Source organism: Colobus angolensis, unplaced genomic scaffold, assembly GCF_000951035.1.
Source record: "Colobus angolensis palliatus isolate OR3802 unplaced genomic scaffold, Cang.pa_1.0 Scaffold342, whole genome shotgun sequence".
Taxonomy (NCBI): domain Eukaryota; kingdom Metazoa; phylum Chordata; class Mammalia; order Primates; family Cercopithecidae; genus Colobus; species Colobus angolensis.
Window position 1 is genome coordinate 4277759 of NW_012116733.1, and position 22132 is coordinate 4299890.

At 36.5% G+C, this 22132-nt stretch overlaps 1 protein-coding gene across 2 annotated transcripts in view; it reads left to right on the forward strand.

Moving 5' to 3' along the window:
- Nucleotides 1-22132, forward strand: part of PIK3C3 (phosphatidylinositol 3-kinase, catalytic subunit type 3) — a 125840-nt gene that overhangs the window by 97646 nt on the left and 6062 nt on the right. For both annotated transcript variants that reach the window (XM_011952584.1, XM_011952585.1), the window contains 3 exons: nucleotides 5000-5168; nucleotides 12124-12214; nucleotides 14757-14882. In XM_011952584.1, the coding sequence (XP_011807974.1) occupies nucleotides 5000-5168; nucleotides 12124-12214; nucleotides 14757-14882 (386 nt within the window). The remainder of the gene's footprint in view (nucleotides 1-4999; nucleotides 5169-12123; nucleotides 12215-14756; nucleotides 14883-22132) is intronic.

The window sequence follows — 22132 nt, forward strand, 5'->3', positions numbered from 1 at the left end:
TCATATATGTTATAAATAGACTTTGTATAGTTCAAAGTTAATTTTGAATGTGTCTCATTGCAGGAAATATATTCCAATGTTGTTAGTTTAAAAATGCCTCAACTGTCATGAAGATTTGTCCATTATATATTTTGAGTTTATTATGCCTTCAAATTGAAAACTTTGGGTTCTCTTATGTAACTGTCCAATCTTTCAATGGCTGATGGAGCATTTTTTGATAATCAAGTGACATTTCTCTTTCTGCAAAACATAATACCTTTGTTTTCTGTTCTCATTTGCTAGCACAAGCAGGTTTAGAGTCTAAGGTTCAGCTTTAGATTAAAGTGGTTTTGAATTGTAATCAGACTTCCACTGTATCATCTGTGTCTAGTTTTTTGATATGGGGGATGGAGCAGAAGAAGGAGACATGCAGATTTCATTTCACTGATATTTTTGGGGGACTTACCCCAGACAAACAATTCCACCCTGTAAATATAGATTAAATAGAAAATGATCCAGCTAAGAACTCTGGGCGTGTGAAAGAAAATGATTCACTGCATATAGAGAATGTCAAAATCTATACAAGAGTAATGTTCTGAAATGCAAAATATTCATTGCAATTATGGATTTCCCAGACTTTTTTTTTGGTGCATGCTTTGTTTTTGAGTACTTTGAACTTGGTTGATGTTTACTCAGCTTGTGCAGCAGAGGGCGCTGTGGGTCCACCATAAATGTAAAAGTTTACAGTCAGTGTATTGTCATGTGATTAATAATAACGCTGTTTTCTTGAAACAAATATGGGGTGAATGATATTTTATTAGTGCATTACTATCGAATTCTTATTACTATAGAATTCTTTGGACAAGAAATTACGAAGCTAGACTGTGATACGGGGTTGAAAAATAATAGATTTCTTCCCCCCACCGAGTTATTGTCCTTAGGAGAAGCTTTAAAAACCTTACTTAGGGCAATCAGTTGTGGCAGGATTCAAATGAAACGTAGTTTGAGTTTATCCCAGCTCTTTGGAGAAAGGTTGATTGTTTAGTTTTTGTTTTTGAGAGTTTGAGGAAAGAGGGAGAGGCAGTACAACTGAAAAATATATTCATTGCTTATGGTATACTTTTTAATACAATCAGTATTTGAAATTCATTTGTAAATGACTGAAAAACCTTCACAAATGTAAACAGGGAACTGCTATCTGTACTAAATGGAAAGATCATTGTGAGTCCTAAGGATGGCTCTCCTGACCTTGAGTTGCCATTTGTGAGAGAGGTAGTAGCTTTTTTGTCTGCCTTGCCACTTTAAAGTAATACGCTTTGAACTTTTTGTCAGAAAGTTCAAAGTAAAGAAAAATAGTTATTCTTATTGTTATCTTAATTGGACATTTTCTTTCAGTATAGCTCCTGTAGTACAGCATTCTCTAGGGGGACAGAACTAACGGAATATGTGTGTATGTGTGTGTGTGTATACACACAGAGGAATTTATTAAGTATTAACTCACACATTCACAAGGTCCCACTATAGGCCATCTGCAGGCTGAGGAGCAAGGAGAGCCAGTCTGAGTCCCAAAACTGAAGAACTTGGAGCCTGGTGTTCGAGGGCAGGAAGCATACAGCGTGAGAGAAAGATGTAGGCTGGGAGGCTAGGCCGGTCTCTCTTTTCACATTTTTCTGTCTGCTTATATCCTAGCTGTGCTAGCAGCTGATTAGTTTGTGCCCATCTAGAGTAAAGGTCTGCCTTCCCCAGCCCACTGACTCAAATGTTAATCTCCTTTGGCAATACCCTCACAGACACACCCAGGATCAATACTTCGTATCCTTCAATCCAGTCAAGTTGACAGTCAGTATTAACATCACAGCTTCTATCCTGATTTTCTGTATTATTCTTTAATTTTATGTGAAATTGATTATTTTTTAGACCAAGAAACAGTGTTTCATAGTGGGTAATTTGTTCGGCTCTGAAGACAAATTTTGCATTTATTTTGCCCCTCACACATTGGGTGACTTTGGGTAAGTTACATAATATACCAGTAACTCAGTCTCTTCTTCTGAATCTGTAAATAATAACAGAACTGCTCTGCTAGTGGTGCTGTGAGGTTCGAATGAGATAAGTAGACTTTTGCTTGGTATTGAGCACATAGTACACATTCCTTAAGGGCTATTAGGTTTTGTTTGGTTGTTTCTTTTACCACCGTGAGATGAATAATGCCTTTTTTTTTTTTAACTTATGTAGTTGTTATTTGGACTCATGCTATTAGAAGAAAATAGTTAATATATTTCAAAAATTTCTTTTTCTCACTTTCTATAATTTGAGTATTTGACTCCTCCAAATCTCATGTTCAAACTTCATCCCCAGAGTTGGAGATGGGATCAAATGGGAAGTGTTTGGGTCATGGCGGTGGATTCTTCATGAATGGCCTGGTACTGTGCTGGAGGTAATGAGTGAGCTCTTCTGTTAGTTCCGTTGAGAGCTGGTTGTTAAAAAAGAGCTTGGCACCTCCCCTCTCATGCTACTATGTGATCTCAGCACATGCCAGCTCCTCTTTGCCTTTATAGATTATTGATCTTTGATACTGAAAACTATTATTGAAAAATATTGCATCATTGTGCTTTTAACTGAGTGAAAACTGCTAACCTAGTATATTGTAAGGGTTTAAGTAGTAAGTATTGGGAACAGTGAGTGGGAGTATAGATATCGGAAACCTTTTTAATTCTGAAAATACAGGTTTTGCTATAAGAATAAATTGCTGTTTGTTACCTTCTTTATTTCTAGGTGTAGCAGTAGGGCAGTAGGAAAGATACAACATTCACATAAGACAAAAGGCATTTTATGGAAAAAAATGGTAAATAAATGTCAGGTTATATATAAAAAATTGAAGAGTGGGAAACTCACTGGAGTAGGGTGTCAGGGAAGATATTTTGAAGTTGGGAATTATGTGGAATCTTTAAAAAATAGAGTTTGGATTATAAGGAACAGCAGAAGGGAGTCAAGTATAAGGGGGAAGAGTAAGAAGAGGTATGAAAAACAGAATGAATACAGTTTTGACATTGGACACGTTTAATTATTAAACAAAATAGAAATTTAAAATAAACTTTACCATTAAATACTGTCAAAGAGAATAGTTTATATTCTCTTTAATCCAAGAATTACAAATGCCTTGAACTTCGATTTTAGAAATAAGTTCATGTTATTTATGCAAATAACAGGAAAACTTAATTAGCACCTCTTACTCCCTGTGTTTTGCAAGTTGGAGACAAAAGGAGGTTAACAACCAGTTTGTTTTATGTATGCTTTATTTCTTGACTGTTTAAGGTGGTAGATTTGAATAAGATCATACTCTCTGAACTTCTTAAACATTTTTTTAAATTTCATTATGTGTGTTTTTTGAACCTTTACAAATTTCATTTTCAGATATTAACTTTAAAAAAAAAACCATTCCCTTCAGTATTTATGAAGATGAGTTTTCTTAAAACATTGCATTAATAGGCTTTTTATGAAAATACATGGCTATTTAACTTGCAAAGCATAATAATGGTTTCATTGTTAGATACTGAATTTTCTACGCCTTTTAATTAAGTAGTAATCCTGTTCTTTGAGAGTGTTCTGACAAGAAGGATAGAAATACACTCTTCATTTGTAAACAGTGATACGTAGCCAATATTGGAATTCCAGTACTTCCTGTAATGAAATGAAGAAAACTGGGATAGGTTTCCTATTAAAAGCATGGAGCCATTTAAATAAACCATGTGTGGTGGCAGTTTTGTATCAAACATTGATACAAACTTGGTCATCTGTTCAAGTGTATTGGTAACAAAGTATTATTTAAATAATTAAAACTAAGGAAAAATTATCTACATCTGTAATGTGAACTTCTTATTTCTTTACCTCTTATGGGGCAGAATAGTGTGTATCCAACAAGGTAAAAGATAAATGAAAACTTCAAAATGAGAATAAAGTACCAAAAGAATTGCTTAGCTTAGTTGAGCAGAGGACACATACTTAGTTGAAGGTGGTAAAATGGTTAACAGAAATTGATCCTGAACTTTTCGTCAGCTATGGAAAACTGAAATCATAAGACACTCCCCTTGGACCTTAAGAGACTATAGGGATGTTGCTTTTCCAGTGGGTACTGAAGTTATCAAATTCACTTTTGTAAAACTGGTTCCTCATATTTGTTGAATTATGGACTTTACTTGGGAATCTGGTGAAGTGTATTGATCTCCCCGCAAAATCAGTTTCCTTGTACTTAGAGACCATCAAAGCCCATTTTGGGATTCCGAAAGAGTAGTTTTTCCATCATAAATCATTCAGTGATTTCTTTTAATGGAAATGAAACCCCCCCGTGTTGACATTTTATGATCTTAAATATGTACAACATGAAACCTCATAATTGTGCTTACTCTTACATACTGTACAATGAAAACAGATTTATAAATCTATCTATGTTACAGATTAATACAATTTAACAACATTAAAATGATGGGTGATATATTATTACAGCTGAATTGCTATTTATGCTAAGAATATGGTTTTTTAAATTTTTCCTTTCTAAAATTTTTTTTTTTGAGTAATGATAAATTAGCAGAAGGATTCATCTCAGGAATAAAGAAATGATTTTCCATTATATGAAGGGCACTGTGCTTAAACTGTAGCACACAAAATTTGCTACAAGATTCCAGTTTCTGCTGATACCTTAAAATGTTATCCAGGCTCTAATCGTCTTTGATTCTGAAGACTTATAAATAGGATTTAACATAGGTTACCATTACTTTGACACGATTTTAGGCATAATTTTGTCTGAATGAATGAGTTAAAATGAGTTAATTATGTTTCGAAGGCCACTCTCAAACCTGCAGTTAGAAATATCGAAGAATTTAATAGGCTTCATCTTGAACTAATATTCTTTATGAAGAGACATCTTGAACTAATATTCTTTATGAAGAGACAGTTGTGTGACATATCCCCTACCAATTTCTTTAAGATAATTCTGGTAACAGATGAATTTCTTGTCAACATCCAGGCAAACTCTTCCACATAGACTTTGGATATATTTTGGGTCGGGATCCGAAGCCTCTTCCTCCACCAATGAAGCTGAATAAAGAAATGGTAGAAGGAATGGGAGGCACACAGAGTGAGCAGTACCAAGAGTTCCGTAAACAGTGTTACACGGCTTTCCTCCACCTGCGAAGGTAAGTTGATTTGCTTGGCACAGAGAATTTGGGTACATTTATTTTATTTTATAGAACAAGAGAAGGAGTTGTTTAAATGTATGCATTCTTTAGCATTGATCACTTTATCAAAATGACAAAGGCAACAGCATTTCCTGTCTTATATTTAATACCAATTTTGACAGACTGTCAAATATCAAAGGAAAAAGACATAAACTTTCTCGCTTTCCCACTATCTCATTACTGTATCCCACCAGGCAGGAAGCTGGCATCACATAAGATGGAGCAAACATGGAGACTTCCAACTCAGTGGCTGATGTCACTTTAATAAAGTGTACTTTGGCAGTACTGAGATAGAGAAAAGGTTAAGAAACTTCATTCCATTCAGATCTGCCTGAAGACAGTCCTGCGGTATTACAGTCACCTGCTGAGTTCTCTTTCTTCTCCCTAGCTGACTTCCTATTTCTTTATGAAAGAATGTAGGATATAACTTCTTTAGAGTGATATCAGTTCAATCATTTTTATTCTTTAGCAACCTTAGTTTTGGATACTTTTCAGGAATATTGAAAAGTTTGCTCAATGATTGAAGTAAATGTTAAATATGATTTTTATCTCTTTAACACATCATCAGTCATTCTGCTACAAAAAAAATGTTTTTTCTCCATCCTTTTTTCATCAACGCCACTAAATCTGTGCTTCATTCTTCCTAATTTACTTAGGACTGACTATCATATGTCATCAGGGAGGAAAATAAAAGTCATGTTTGATAAATTCAGGATATGGCTCTGATGATTATTAGTCAAAAATGACAGGATCATTTGACTCTAATGTTGTTTTCAGCCCAACTATACAAAATGACTTTTTTTAGTCCAGCAGAAAATCCCAGTCCAGGAAACATATATATATATGCTCTTCCAGGTGAAAATATAACCAATAGATAGCAAGTTGCCAGTGCATGTGGGTTCTGTCTCCTTTGTCTTCATAACCTTTGTAACCTCGATTACTCATACAGTGTTTAGTACGTAGGCACTCGTTGTATGTTTATTCATTGAGAACTCTTCGTATTTGTGTGAGAACCCTCAGAATTCCTGCTTCTGATCTCGTGTGAGGCCATGTTCCCGGTTGATGTTGATGTGCTGGTCCTAAAAGACTGGTTTTCTCATAGTAATCGGGTTTCATTTATGCAGTGACTGGGTCTTCGTTGTAAACTCAGTCTTTTCCACGTATCACAAACCCTGTAACAGGCGTTTTACAAATGGCCATGTTATTTATCCTTTGGGTGGCAGAATGGCTCCGTTTTACCCTCCAGAAATGCTAAAAGAATAATGAGAAAATCAGTGCTCTTTAGATTTGTTTGGTGATGCAGAAGCACTTTCAGAGAGATGAGAGTGCCATTTAATATCTGGGATTTTTAATTTAAAATAGTCAAAGCCCGTAGAAAACTTAAGTCGAACCATGGATATCTCAGGGAGGTGGCAGACAAGATGGTAAGGAATGATAACTAGAGAAATGTTAAAGGTGCTCTATCTTATTGAAAGCAGACGGAAAACAATGTGCTTTATAAACTGTCACTGGTAGAGGATTAGTAGCAATTCAATAGAATGAGAATACAGGCAGGTTATTAATGGAGAGCCAAGGTTGACTTCCTCGCTACAAAGAAAAGCCACAGAGAGATTAAATAATTTTATGCAAAGTTTTAATGAAAACTGTTTAACTTTTAAAAATTTCCCTGTACTTCACTTTATATTATCTGGACCCAAATTGTTTGATCAACTTTTTTTTTGTTTGTTGTTTTGAGAAAGGTTGTCAGTCTCTCACCCAGGTTGGAGTGCAGTGGCATGACCATGGTTCACTGCAATCTTGACTTCCTGGGCTCAGAAGATCCTTCCACCTCAGCCTTGCAGGTAGCTGGAACTACAGGTGTATGCCACTATGCCCAGCTAATTTTTTGTGTTTTTTTGTAGACAGGGTGGGGTCTTGCTATGTTGCCCAGGCTGGTCTTGAACTCCTGGATTCAAGCTATCTGCCCAACTTGGCCTCTCAAAGTGCTGGGATTATAGGAATAAACCCACCGCACCTGGCCAACATTTATTTTTTAATACTGTATTTTAGAGTATGTTTTAGTTGGTTTTAAAAAATGCCTTCAAGGATGTAAGAATTAACCTGATAGTTGTTTGGAGCTAAGGTTATCAGTACTTTTATTAGGCTTTATAGGTATGACCAGCCCTGTTAGTTTATAGTTTTTCTTGATAATGGATCAGTTTCTTCACAAAGAAACCACTGAATAACATCGTACCACATAAGCAGAGTAGGCCATTTAGAACTTAGTTATAAATGATTACAAAATACATTATCATCTCTTATTAATCAGTACATATTGTCTTTCTTCCAACCCACACTTATGCCAAACACCATTTTTAGACACTGATGTTACAAGGATGTTCTTTCTACATTTCTTGGTAAAGATTTTCAATAGTGAAATAAGGAATGCATTTAACCCACTGGGCATGGTGACTCACTCCTGTAATCCAAGCACTTAGGGAGGCTGAGGTAGGTGGATCACTTGAGGCCAGGAGTTCGAGACCAGTCTGGCCAACATGGTGAAACCGTGTCTCTACTAAAAAAGAAAATACAGAAATCCATCAGGTGTAGTGGTGCACGCTTGTAATCCCAGCTAGTAGGGAGGCTGAGGTATGAGAGTCGCTTAAACCCGAGAGACAGAGGTTGCAGTGAGCCAAAATCACACCACTGAACTCCAGCCTGGACGATAGAACAAGACTGTCTTGGGGGAAAAAAAAAAAAAGAAGTGTATTTAACTGTATCAAGTAAGGTTCTCATATTGTCTCAGAGATGTTTGCCTAGTCACGAAATACCAGTGACTTTATTGGTCACGTACATCATTAACGACATTGCTTCCCCTCTTTGAAGTAGTACACTTATTAAATAACATTTTCACAGGAACTCTGATTTTGTGTCATGGAAAATAGAATGTAGAGGAAATTGACCTTTGAAATACTATAAGAACCTCAGTGTAGTTAATGGATTTCTGTTTTCAGTAATGAAGGTTTTTCCTGAAAAATTTAAATTTGTATGACTAGAGTGTAGCATGATAGTTGACATGAACGTGGGTAAGAGAAAGAGTTCAATTTCCTTGAACGTTACATGCAACTTGCTTCTTTCTAAAAACCCTAATTATATCACATTCCATCTTGCAATCTTTGCTAGAATAGATTTTGCACACTTTCCCTCCCTATTATTATTATTATGATTATTATTATTATTTTTTTTTTTTGAGGCAGAGTCTCGCTCTGTCGCCCGGACTGGAGTGCAGTGGCCAGATCTCAGCTCACTGCAAGCTCCGCCTCCCGGGTTTACGCCATTCTCCTGCCTCAGCCTCCCGAGTAGCTGGGACTACAGGCGCCCGCCACCTCGCCCGGCTAGTTTTTGTATTTTTAGTAGAGACGGGGTTTCACTGTGTTAGCCAGGATGGTCTCGATCTCCTGACCTCATGATCCACCCGTCTTGGCCTCCCAAAGTGCTGGGATTACAGGCTTGAGCCACCACGCCCGGCCTATTATTATTTTTTAATCTTAGGTTGTCTAATACTGGTTTGTTGGCCAGGCGGGGTGGCTCATGCCTGTAATCCCAGCACTTTGTGAGGCCGAGGCAAGCAGATCACTTGAGGTCAGGAGTTCGAGACCAGCCTGGCCAACATGGTGAAACCCTGTCTCTACTAAAAATACAAAACTTAGCCTGGCATAGTGGAATGTGCCTGTAGTCCCAGTTACTTGGGAGGCTGAGGCAAGAGACTCGCTTGAACCTGGGAGGCGGAGGTTGCAGTGACCCGAGATCGTGCCACCGTACTCTAGTCTGGGTGACAGAACAAGACTCCATCTCAAAAATAAAAAGTCAAGTGGCCTTTAAATTTGTGTTTCTGGATAGGACATTAAATGACTGCTCTGTTAAGTAAACACTTGCTATTTTGGTTCACTTGTGTCTTAATGGGAAATTCAGGTTAATGACAACAAATGTAAAAGATTACTATCAAAGGTAGTGACAAATTATTCACGAAGTATGTGGATGTCTAACGTTTATGTTTATTTCTGTTTCCCTTTGCTATAACAATAGAAGCATGGATGGTTAAATTTAAATCAAGAGATAATCCAGAAAGCATTAGTATTTACCTTTTTTAAAAGGAACATCACATTCGACATCCATAAAGGCAGATTTTTAACATTGATCCTGGCTGCCCATGAGAATCACCTGGGGAGCTTGTAGATGAGGTGGCAAGGGGACAGGTCTGGGCTCCCTCATATTTAACTGGTCTGAGATTGGGCTCAGGCATTGATACATTTGAAAAGCTACCCAACTGAATCCAATGGGCAGCCAAGTTATATCTCTTTCAAAATTGACTTTGTATTCTTCTCCTTATGTTACCTTCTGGTAGATTTCCCCATGCCAAGATGGGAAAAAATTATGTACCTATATAATCAACAAAGCGGAGTACGAATGATGGAGAGTTAGTTGAAAGAGCATCTTTTTTTTTTTTTTTAATAATATGTAACAGCTGATTTGCATGCTGCTGGCATCGCATTCCTTGCAGCCCTCTCAAGTGGATCGTCTGTATTTCCATAGAGAAGGGCTTATCTAACCCGTGGCCCCCAGGCCACATGCGGCCCAGGAAAGCTTCGAATACAGCCCAACACAAATTCATAAGCTTTCTTAAAACATTATGAGATTTTTTTTTAAGCTCATCAGCTATTGTTAGTGTTAGTGTATTTCATCTATAGCCCAAGACAATTCTTCTCCCATTGTGGCCCAGGGAAACCAAAAGATGGGACACCTCTTATGTAGAAGCTTCATTATCATTATGAAGGGTTTCATTCTGGACCTTTATTTTTGGCCCCCCCTTACCATTTTCATCCAATCCTGTGACTTTCCGTATGATCCCATTACTGATGACTTTCATATTACTAGCCTTCATATCTCCTCTGAGATACATCTGACATCTCTACTAAAAATCTAGTAGGCACTTCGAACTCTACATGTGTAAAATGAAATTCTTGAGTCCCTATCTAAAATCCTGTTCCTCTTCCATGTAGCCTTTCCTGTCTTGGTGAATAACACTAGTGTCCCATTAGGCTAAACCCTTTGTGTCTTTCAGTTTCTCTATCCTCTCACCCTGACCTCCATTGAAACCATCAGCAAGGATCATCTATTTCATCTCCAGAATATAGCCTGATAGCCCCCATGTAGGTTCTTGTCCGCCTGGAAGTCTGTGATATAGTTTCTCTACTTCGATTATTATTCCCTTCAAGATGGCCAGTGTGAACTGTTAAAAATGCGTATCAACATGTGTCACTCCACTCCTTAAAGTCAGTTGCTTCTCAGTGCATTTCAAATAAAACCATACCGCCCTAAGATGCCTCTTTCTCTCTGACCCATTTTCCTGTTGTTGTTTTTTCTCTTTTAAATCTTTTAATCAAGCAGACATAACATTATCATGTTTATCAGTTTATTATATTAGTTTCCACCCTCCTCCAGAATGTAAACTTCATGAGTGTGGGGACCTTGTTTGTTCAGTTCACCACTGTCTGTATCCCTAGTGCCCCCAACGGTAGATACAGTGAGTACTAAGTAAATATTTGTTGGTTGAATGAATAAAATGATTATATGAGTAGGAATGGAATAACATCTGTGGTATGCATTTATCAAGTCCCACAAATAAATTAGTAACTTAAAGCTAGGTTAACGCTGTTTAGCTATTATCATAACTTTTTTTTCCTAAGAGTTTAAGTGGGTTAGGGCCTGATTTGATTAGACTACATCAAGGCAGAAGTTTTTCATTCCATTATCATTACAGTATAAGTATTAAACAGTTTTTAACAGTTTGTATTTTATTATTACTATTATCATTATAGATAGGTACTTAGCTGGGATAAAGATCTTGCATCATCCAAATTCTGCCCCCATCCCCTAGAGAAGAGAATGCAAGGCACTTAGTTAATGTTTTTACTGAAACAGCTAAAAACCTTCATTGCTGAAAACCAATGCTTTCCTTACATCCATCCTGAAGATCAAACCTGAATCTCTTTTTAAAAAATCAGTGCTAAGGAGGGGCCACCAAGAGCCAAAGTGGAGCAGTCTCAGTGGAGATTTTATTTATTTATTTATTTATTTATTTATTTATTTATTTATTTATTTATTTATTATTTATTTATTTTGAGACGGAGTCTCAGTAGAGATTTATTTAACCTTCCCCCACAAGGCCCCGCCTCTGGAAATGACCATTCAGAATAGTAACATTGTTCCCTTTGGAGGAAGAGGAAGAGTTTGAGGATTGGTGAAGAGAAACTGTTAGTTGCTGTTGGAGGCCAGCATGCTCTGATGATATCATTTATTTAGATATCTTGCCCATTTTGAATGCAGCAGAGTACTAGCAATTTTTTCTTCTAGAATTATTTTTATCCAGGTCAGTCACTGTAGTTCCTGAAATGATGATTGGTGTATCTGGAAGATACAAGTGATTCATGGGATGATATTATTTCCCTTTCATTCATTTAGCCATGACACACTGAGGTCATCTTAAAGTAGCAGATTGTTACCTTCATTTAGCAAAAGCAGATAGCTCTTAATTGTTACAAAATGCGAATTAGACATAAAGTAGATCTTCCTCAGATCCCTTCTAAAATATATATACTTACTAAAAAATGAAAAGAATGTCATTATTGGATGATTACTCCAAAGGTCTGCCACATGGTATAGGATTTAGAAATGGTGTTATATGAAGACCCCAAAATAAAATATTTGTCAAGGCTTGTATTTCATTGATACCAACTGATGAATTTCCTGCTAGAATACTAGTAATCACTGTAAAAATCCAAGTGCCACTACTTCTAGAAATTTTTTAATATGAGAAAGAAATGCAGAATTCTTAATTGTTGCTATTTTTTTTTCCTTTTCTGCTCTTCTTTAGGTATTCTAATCTGATTTTGAACTTGTTTTCCTTGATGGTTGATGCAAACATTCCAGATATTGCACTTGAACCAGATAAAACTGTGAAAAAGGTAATTTTTAAGTAACATAAATGAAGAGCTTTTCTGTATAATTTTTCCATATTCCAGAACACAACAAATTCTCAAGTCTCTGCAGCCAGTTTTATCCCCTTATTCATGCCCACAGTTACATGAATAGGTTCCCATATCGGGAGAGACAGCTTGCTACTCCATCTCTGCAGTCACAGGGAGGGGGAAGCAGCAGCCCAAAACTTAAAGAACTGAGCAGTTTTCAGCTGTTGTCCATCATAAGGAGGATTTATTTTAAAACTGAATTTAGCCAAGTTAATTCCCAGCCACAATGAATCTTCACAAGAACACAACGGAATTCATAGTCTCTCTAATATATCATTTGGAATGTCTATTATCTCTCTTTTTTTTTTTAATATAACTAGATATGTGAATTAACAGAAAATGTGACACTAAGCCAATGAAAAAATAAAACAATCCATAGAAACACCCTGAGATGACCCATGACCACAGAAAAGGACTTTAAAGCAGCTGTTATAAATATCCATGCACCTAAGGGAAAATAAATGCATAATTATGGAACAGATAGGACTATGAATAGAGACATTAAAACTAGGAAGAAAGAACAAAATGAAAATTATGGAACTGAAAGTACACTAGCTGAAATGAAATATCAATTGGGTAGGCTTAACAGCAAATGGCATTAGAAGTCAGTGAACTTAAAGATAAATCAATAGAAATTATTTAATTTACTTCCACATCTTTAAAGTAATGATGTGTGGAACAGGAATGTGAAGGAACAGGAATGATGTCAATCACTGGCAAAATAAACTAAACTAGATCTTCTCATATATCTCCATTCCTATAGAATTTCCCTGTATCCTTGCAAAGGACTACCTGAATAGGTCTGTAGTTTCCAAAGATGGGGAATGGTTTTTTAGTTTATAAAGTTGTGGTTGATTTACAATAGCCTTAAGTATTATAATTAATTAGTGTATGTGTTAAGAATCTTAAGAACCTAGAGGACAGCCTAACACAAGTCAGTAAATCTGATACCAAATAACTATTTATATACAGTTAACCTTTTGGTATAAAAGAATATTTTCATATTTGGTAAATAACATTATATTTTTATGCCAAGTGTATACCTTCTCTTTGTAATGCAGGCACTTATGTAAGTATGTAAGCTTTGATAAATTGAGCTAAAATTTATTTTGATTCTCCTACTCTGTAGATTTTTTGTGTCCTTAAAAATAGTTCCAAAATTGCCAGATATTCTCTCTGTAAGCAGAAGTTAAGGAAATCAAAAGATCAAACTCAAGGGCTATATTTGTCATTATCTGGGATCCAGGAAGTGAGAGAGCTAGTTCATTGAAGATACAGCCTTAGATGTTCCTCTACCAAATTGTTCTTGTCTTCACTTTTTACATTTACCTCTCTCTTACCTCCCCCTATCTTGAGGCTCAAGCACTCTCAGATCACCTGGTATACCTCCAGTACCATGAAGAGACAAGGGCACTGAGCTGGGGCTATGGGTTGTTACACTGTCCTTTCTTCTTTGTAGCTTTCTAGTAGTGAAACCTTATACTTGAAACCCTATACACTTTATCCACTTGGAAACCCCACTTTCTCCTAGCCTGTCTTTGAGAAGTATATGTGGGTTATTTACAAGAGAAAGAAGTAGTGTGTAATGGTTGTGTGGTGGCGTGGGATTGTCTGGAAGCATGTACCAGTTAAGGGTCCCTGAGCTGGCTTCATGAATTCTCTGTGCCTCAATTTCTGCATCTTATTGATGAGATACTATCTACTGTATGTTTGTCATCAGTCAGATGAAATGTTGCATGTATGATACTTGGCATGGCATTTTTCACAAAGTAGTTCTTCAGTAACATTGACTTTTATGTATATATAAAATATACACGCGTAAATATAGATACCAGTTTTTCTAATACTACTGAAAATCAACTGTAGCTTTAAATAGGACTAAAAAAATTTCTTTTCTCTTTGGAAATTATAGACCTATTGACACAGTTTTGTGCTGGGATATAGGGAAATTCAATAGGAAAGGAAACCTTAGAAAATCACATTTAGTTTATTTTGTCAGTGATTGACATTGTGCCTGTTCTTATGTAGACACTGAAGGTATGGGAGAATATTAATATAATCCCACCTTGTTTCATCCATTTCACAAGGAATAACAGGGATAAAGTGGATTATTAATAAATATGCCACAAGTTAAATCATATATAGTCACTCTAGATTTTAGATTAAAAAAAAAATAAGGCACACTTTTAGTTAAAAGAGCAGTTTATCTATTTTTAAAATGTAGGACCCTAAGAAAAATTTCTTTTCTTTAAAACTGTTTACGGCCAACAAGAACGAGGTGATATGCAGAGCGTATAACAAAAACAGCAAACTTGCACACTCCAAAGAATTGCATTCAGCATTCTGATAAGTTACAGGTCATTTATTTGCCATAGGAATAGCTCATGTTACTTTATAATGTCTGTATCAGTTTGATTCTGTCTGTTCAAAATGTGCCCTACTTTTCTTCATTGTAAAGACTAAGAGTGTTATCTTATAGGTTCAGGATAAATTCCGTTTAGACCTGTCGGATGAAGAGGCTGTGCATTATATGCAGAGTCTGATCGATGAGAGTGTCCATGCTCTTTTTGCTGCAGTGGTGGAACAGATTCACAAGTTTGCCCAGGTAAGTTCTATGAGTGCAGTGCATTTTTCTCACCTTCCATGTACTGCCCCAGAGTCCTTGGAGAGCCATACATTTCTCCTGCCAGTTGACATCTTTTCTGTTTTTCTGTCAAGCCTTTTTGACATTTCACCAGCCAGCTGAAGTGAATCGTGTTTCACGTTACTAATTCCAAAACGTCTGCTTTTCTTAGTAATGACTAACTTTTGGAGCACCAGCATAGGTATTTTTTTCTTTGTAGTCAGTGGTGATTATACGTCCTCTTGAGAATGATTTTGGATCCAGCAGAGGCCTTGGCAATTGAAACTTGGACACTTGTTGGGTTTTGGTGAATGATGAAGTGCTGGGAAAGTTTAGAAGCTAAGAAAAGCAATCCACATCACACACCAGAAAGGTCTATCCATAGACTTACTATTAGCAGTATCCACAGATAAGTAAGGGATTACCCCTTCATGGTAAACTTCAGATTTAAAACCCATTTTAATTATGAATTGCATAATAAGGATGACTGTGAAAATGGTTAGCAAATGGAAAAATGAGGCTGCTTTTTTCTTCTGTGCCCTCACCTTCTCGCCTGTGAACTCCTTCCTGGTGTTACACATTCACTTAATGATTTGCCTAATCATCCAAGCTCAGAGCTTATCTGCTTTGAATTTTTCCTCAGCCATTGACCAGTATCTCACCAAGCTGTGTTTGTTTCTTTAACCTTTTTAACCCATTTTTTTTAAACTTTGTGATACCTAGGTAGTTGCAGCTTCCTCACTGCCTAACAACAAAGTCCAATATCTGGCAACTTGAGGCTTTCCAGAATATTGTGTTCTGTTCTGCTTTCCAAGCTGTTGCCTAATACTCTCTTTCTCTAAATATTTTCTTCTGTTTCATCATAGTGACAACTTTGCTGCTGTCATTTCTTCAGCCCAGAAATCACCCTTCTTAATAGTGTATCTTCTGTAAACTTCTACATGCCAAAATCCAATCTGTCCTCCAAGAGCTCTTAATGCTGTGTGATTCATCTTTCTCTAAATTTCCATATATTTTCTACCTTTATTATGACTTGCACTTATGTTTTGCTTTCTTTTTTTCCTTCCTGCCACCCCTCACTTTTCCCAAGTTAGCTGATGTTTTGCTTTTTATTATAGATATTTAGATTCCTAGGGCTGGGCACAGTGGTTCACGCCTGTAATCCCAGCACTTTGGGAGGCCGAGGAGGGTGGTTCACGAGATCAGGAGATCGAGACCATCCTGGCTAACATGGTGAAACCCCATCTCTACTAAAAACAAAAAATTAGCCAGGTGTGGTGGCAGGTGCCTGTAGTCCAAGCTGCTTGGGAGGCTGAGGCAGGAGAATGGCGTGAACCCAGGAGGCGGAGGTTGCAGTGAGCCGAGATTATGCCACTGCACCCCAGCCTGGGCAACAGAGCGAGACTTCATCTCAAAAAAAAAAAAAAAGAAAAGAAATAGATATTTAGATTCCCTTATAACTCCTCAGATAGAGACTTCCTGAAGGCTGGGCTTTGTCTGTCACTCACCTTGTAGTACAATGCCTTATATACTTAAAAAATATTTAATGATCATAAAGGAATTCTTGCCTCTAGATGTTAACTTGTACTCTTTTTCTAGCTCAATAAAAAGATGTTTTTCCCTGAACACCAGTCTTGATCATATTTCTATTACAAGGGCCACCTCAGGGTCTGCTTCATGGGTCATTAATTGTAACCAATCATTTGTTGAGAATAAATTATGATTCAAATAGTATGTGACTTGTCAAAGTCAACCAGCTTAGCTAACGGTGGATCTTACTCTACATATAGCAGAACAGAATATTTCAGAGCTATAGGGGAAAAAAGGCCAGAGAGATATCATGACTGCTTGACAAGGGAGAAAACCAAGACTTAAACCCAAATCTTTTGACTCCCATATTTAATATTTTTTAAACCAGATCTTTTCAATGTCTTGCTCATCACTATACTACGTTAGTGTCAATGAAACTTTTCCTGGCTGCGGCCCATCTCTCTGTGTGTACACCTTATTTTTTTTCTTTTTTTAAGCTCAACTGGTTACAACATGCTTGCAGAAACTCTTAACTTCTGTGTCTTTGCATTTCTATAGCAGGAGATTTACCCATCATAGTTGGTCATTTATATTTTATCTTACTCTGTCTCTATCTACAAATGTAGAAATATCTCTCCTTCATGGGTTTTCCTTATTCCATACTTACAGATTCTGGTTTTTCTCCTTTATTTTCCTGGGGAATTATATAATGGAGCTAAAACTCCAAACTTTAAATTAGTGCTGCTGGCTAACACTCATTTCAGTAATCTATAGCTACACAAGCAACTCCAGACTTAGCAGCTGAAAAAGCAATAATGGTTTTTTATTTCTTACTTAGGATGCTTCAGTCAGGAACTTAGCTAGAGCCCAGCTATGAGGTTTTTTTGCTTCCTGTGACGTTAACTGGCTTCACTCCTTCAGCTGTATTCGACTGGTAGTTGGGTTTGCCTTGGAGGTCCACTCACTTCACTCAGCGGGTCTGGCCATTAGATGTTCTCTACATGGACTGTCTCTCTCCACTTCCTCTCTCATCATTTCAGACTCCAGCCCAAACTGCTGCTCTACAGCGTGACTGATTTCCCCAAGAGGATATGAAGGCAGAAGTGGCAGGCCTCTTAAAATAAGTCCCAAGGGCAGCCCAGATTCACACAGGGAAAAGATACAGTCTGCCTCTTAACAGGAGCAAAGGGTTGCATATGCAGAAAAGAGAGGAATTAAGTGTAGCATCTTTGAAGATTTAACTGCCACTCTGCTAATGTGCTCCAGCTTAAAGTTGAGCCTTCAAGTTCTGTAAAATGAATTAGTGGCATGCTTTATTTTAGTGGTCTAGTTTTGAAATTCTAATGTTAATTTGCATAAGATGCCCATTTTGCTAGCTGGATCCACAAATAGAAGGACTGTTTTTCTTAATTATCTTTATTAAAGATGGAGGAGAAAAAGAGGTTGATAATAAAGTAGTAGTTTTTAGGGGACCATAGTATTATTTAGGGGAGCTGCTAATAGAAGGACTTTGGTTTACCAAAGGCTCTGGGCCTCAGTTTTCACACCTATAAAATGATTGACATTGAGGTTAAAACATCCATTTTTGATATAAATTTAATATAATGTCAAAGGTTAATTGCTTTACAAAACTAATGTTGACTACTGCAAGGTTTAGTAAATGAAATCTGCCTCTCCCCTCTCCCCATCTTAGGGATGGTTACATTGTGAAAGTTGCTGAGAACTCTGAGTTATTGGCATGTACCTATTCTTCTATTTGTAGAGAAAATGTAATATGAATGGCAAAACGAATTGATAAAATTGCAATGGACATGCTCTTAAATTAGACATTGGAGGGATCATTTTGTACACATTAACAGATTATTATAATTCTTGAGAAGAATCATTAAGTCTGTTTCCTAGGTTCCTGTTTTCTAGTTCTTCATTAAAATAATAGATACGATATGGAAATCCTGTAATTAACATTACGTTAGCCTTGGTTGTTACAGGCTCTTTTGGACTAGGATAGATTGTTGATAACCTTGATAATCAAGGTTATTGCCACATGAAAATAAGAGTTAAGAACAAATATTTGAATTATTCTAACAGTCTAAGGATTCTTAGATTTGTAAAAGTGGAGGTTTATTGCAGCATGAATATCTATGTAGATGAACTTTTTAAAGATCATTTCTTAGCTCTCCACTTCATAATGATTGACATAGTGTTTGGGACGATAACAGCTTCACCGTTTATTGGAATGTATTTCATCCAATGCTTCTCTATTTTTAATTAAATAACCATTACTGTGATAATACAAGTATGTTTTAGTGTTATCCCTATTTTATAGATGAGAAAACTGAACTACATAAAAAGTTGTTTTCAGCTGGGCTCAGTGGCTCATGCCTGTAATTCCAGCACTTTGCAAGGCCGAGGCAGGCGAATCACCTGAGGTCAGGAGTTTGACAGCAGCCTGACCAACATGGTGAAACCATGTCTCTACTAAAAATACAAAAATTAGCCAGACGTGGTGGTGGGCACCTGTAATCCCAGCTACTCAGAAGGCTGAGGCAAGAGAATCACTTGAATCCGGGAGGCAGAGGTTGCAGTGAGCCAAGATCACTCCACTGCCCTCCAGCCTAGACAACAGAGTGAGATTCCGTCTCAAAAACATAATAAATAAAAATTAAAAAAAAAATTTTAAAAAGTTGTTAGTTGTTCTAACTTATCAGATTCAGTTCTTTTTTACCAGAACTTGAAAATGTTCATGGTATTTCTTAGATTTCCTTAAATATATAATGTGTGCTCCAAAAGAAGAGTTACCTGTGGATGTTTAATTTTACTGGAACTTGTTTAGGCACTGAAGCATACATGGGATACTAAATAAGGTCTTAGCTTCATACAAATCTTTTCAAATAACAATTATAAAAGCATAGTTGTTTCTTAATCTCTGGAGTTTATTTTCTCTTTGAAACTCACATGTCTACATATATTGTCTAGGTATTGATACTAATAAATCATATAGGCATTCAAATTCAGATGACCAGCATCTATTTTTTTTGTCACTCGTAGCCATCTATTATAATGATGCAATGTTGTTAATCAATTTATGGTAATTTTAGTACATTCCCATTAATCATTATGGATAGTAGAACCAACTTTTTAAAAAATGGGAGTAGATTGATACATACTTATAAGAATTACAGGTATTTCAGCATAAAAGAAACAACATTCAAAAAGAAGACTTAAGAATTACTAGACACAACTGTTATATCTAAACGCTACAAAAGCTTGTTTTCTTTCATCATGCAATTCCTTAGGAAGGGTAGAGATTAAACACTGCAACATTTGTTGCCTAGCAACACCCACACATTAGTGATAAAATTTTTCCACTGGAAATCACTTTTATTTTGGTCATTGTCTTTGAAATTGCATCATTGTAACCCATCTCTGTGCCAAAATGATCTTTTTTGGCATCTTGCTCTGTTGCCCTACGCCCCGTTGGAGTGCCGTGGTGCAGTCATGGTTCACTGCAGCCTTGACCTCCTGGACTTGAGTGATCCTCCTGCGTCGGCTTCCCCAGTAGCTAGGAGTACAGGCATGCTCCACCATGCCCAGCTAATTTTTAATGTATTTTTTGTGGAGATGAGGTTCCACTATGTTGCCCAAGTTGGTCTCGAACTCCTGGCCTCGAGCAATCCAATCCCTCCTGTCTTGGCCTTTTGATTGCTGGGATTACAGATGCGAGCCAGCACATCTGGCCTTGATCTTTACAGTGCTTTCGAGTCTTGTTTTACATGGGAAAGATAGAGGTCATATAGTTTGGGTCATGTACAGTTGCACCAGTAGGCCTTTCAGTGGTTATCTCTTGACACTGCAGTCCATTTCCTCTTTCTGCTTTTCCCTGTCATCCTTCCTTTTCATTTATTGATAGTAAAAATCTTGAAGAAGGGGTGTGGTTTCCAGTAATGTTAATACATACTATATCTAATTAATTAGATCTTGGCAGATTAACTAGAGACAGAGGTTTTTGTTTTTGTTTTTCAGAATGACGGGAAAAAAATAATAATAACGAATAGATTGGGTTCAGAAGGTTCAAAAGTTCCTGCTGAAGATACTAGGAACATAGCACTGCTGTCCATTTAAAGGGAATCCTTACTTAGCGCCTGTGGTGTTCAAGGAGGAAAAGCACAGATCTAGGCAGAGAGACACCTGATTCTATAGTCACTTATTCTTAAGTTAGACACTAGTTGCCTTTAGCTCAAGGGAATTCAACTATATATATTAGGGGGTATTTCAAAACAAAACAAAAGAAAAAATAAAATGGAAGGAGGAAAATGGTTTGGTTATTCTGCTTGAATTTCCCCTAAAGAATACATGTCCTCTAAGGAATGTGACAGTGGCTCTCTCAAAAGTGTTTCAGATATCAAGTGCCTGTCATGCATAACATGGCATCTTACTATGCTGAATGTGATCCCAAAATTGAAAATTCTGAGTGCTTGATATCTGTATCATAGTTTCTAAGTGCAAACCATTTGCTGCTTAACCAACAAAATAGGGTTTTCTTGTGTCATTGATGAGGGAAAAGCTTCCAATTTTGGACTTTTTAAGAGATACAGGTCTCTAATGTGCTGCCTCCTGGAGGGCTTTTCTTGAGTAATTTTTTTTTTTTTTTAATTTGTATTCCTGTTTTTCCTTTCTGTGTTGACTTTAGCACCTAAACCCAGTGTAGAGTGATTTCACTTTATCTGCTGTCCTCTTTCATCTTTAATAAGGCAACTTTCTAGGTCAGTGAGTGACTCTCTTGGTTTTCAGAATTGGGAACTAAGACCATTCAAGATCATTTCTCCTTGCATTTCTCTAGGTAAAGTACAAGCATTTTCTGTGTTCAGAGTATGTATAAAAACATTTACCTTAGGTTTATGTGTATATTCACAGCACCTGTGACAGTTAAGAAACTGGTGTTAACTCTTCCATTTTTTAGTTACTTGAAGGTCGCTGTTTCGTAGGTCAGTGGAATTTTGTTTTTGTTTTCATTTTTAAGCCTTTGAATAGTAAATGGAACAATAGTAAATGTTTAGATATACTTACAACTCTAGTCTGTTAGTCTTAAATATGCCATAATGTATTTTCATTTGATGAACTTTGTTTGAAATTTGATCTTACATGATACATTAGCAAAGCTAGTTCTGTTTTAGGATCATACATAGCTAATACTCTTCTTGGGAAAGGAGAACTATCACACACAGGAATTTTTGTTTAGGTTTTTTTCTTTAATTTATTTAAAGCCCTGACTCGCAGACTTGTAGTATAATTTTGGGTCTTGATTTCAGGTCAACAGATAAGTAGAAAATAAACTATACCTTAATTATTTAATGAGAATATACTGTCCTTTAACAAACATATAGTTGCCTTTAATAATAAAAATATTGATAAAACCCTAATTCATGAATTTATTCCTGCTGTAAGCATTAAGTGGCATTTAGTATTTAGCTGTGACATCGATACATAAGTATGTAGATATAAAATAGGACTAAACTGTTGCAGGTTTAAAGCATTACTAGCACTCGTATGTTATAAATATAAGTACAGATCTTTTTATATGTGTGTTTTGTTTTTATAGCGTTACTTTATTCATACTAACTTTCCATTTTTTTTTTCTTTTGGTGACCCACTGTTGCCTCATATTCTCTCTTTATACTTTTTGAACTTCCCTTTTTATGTAC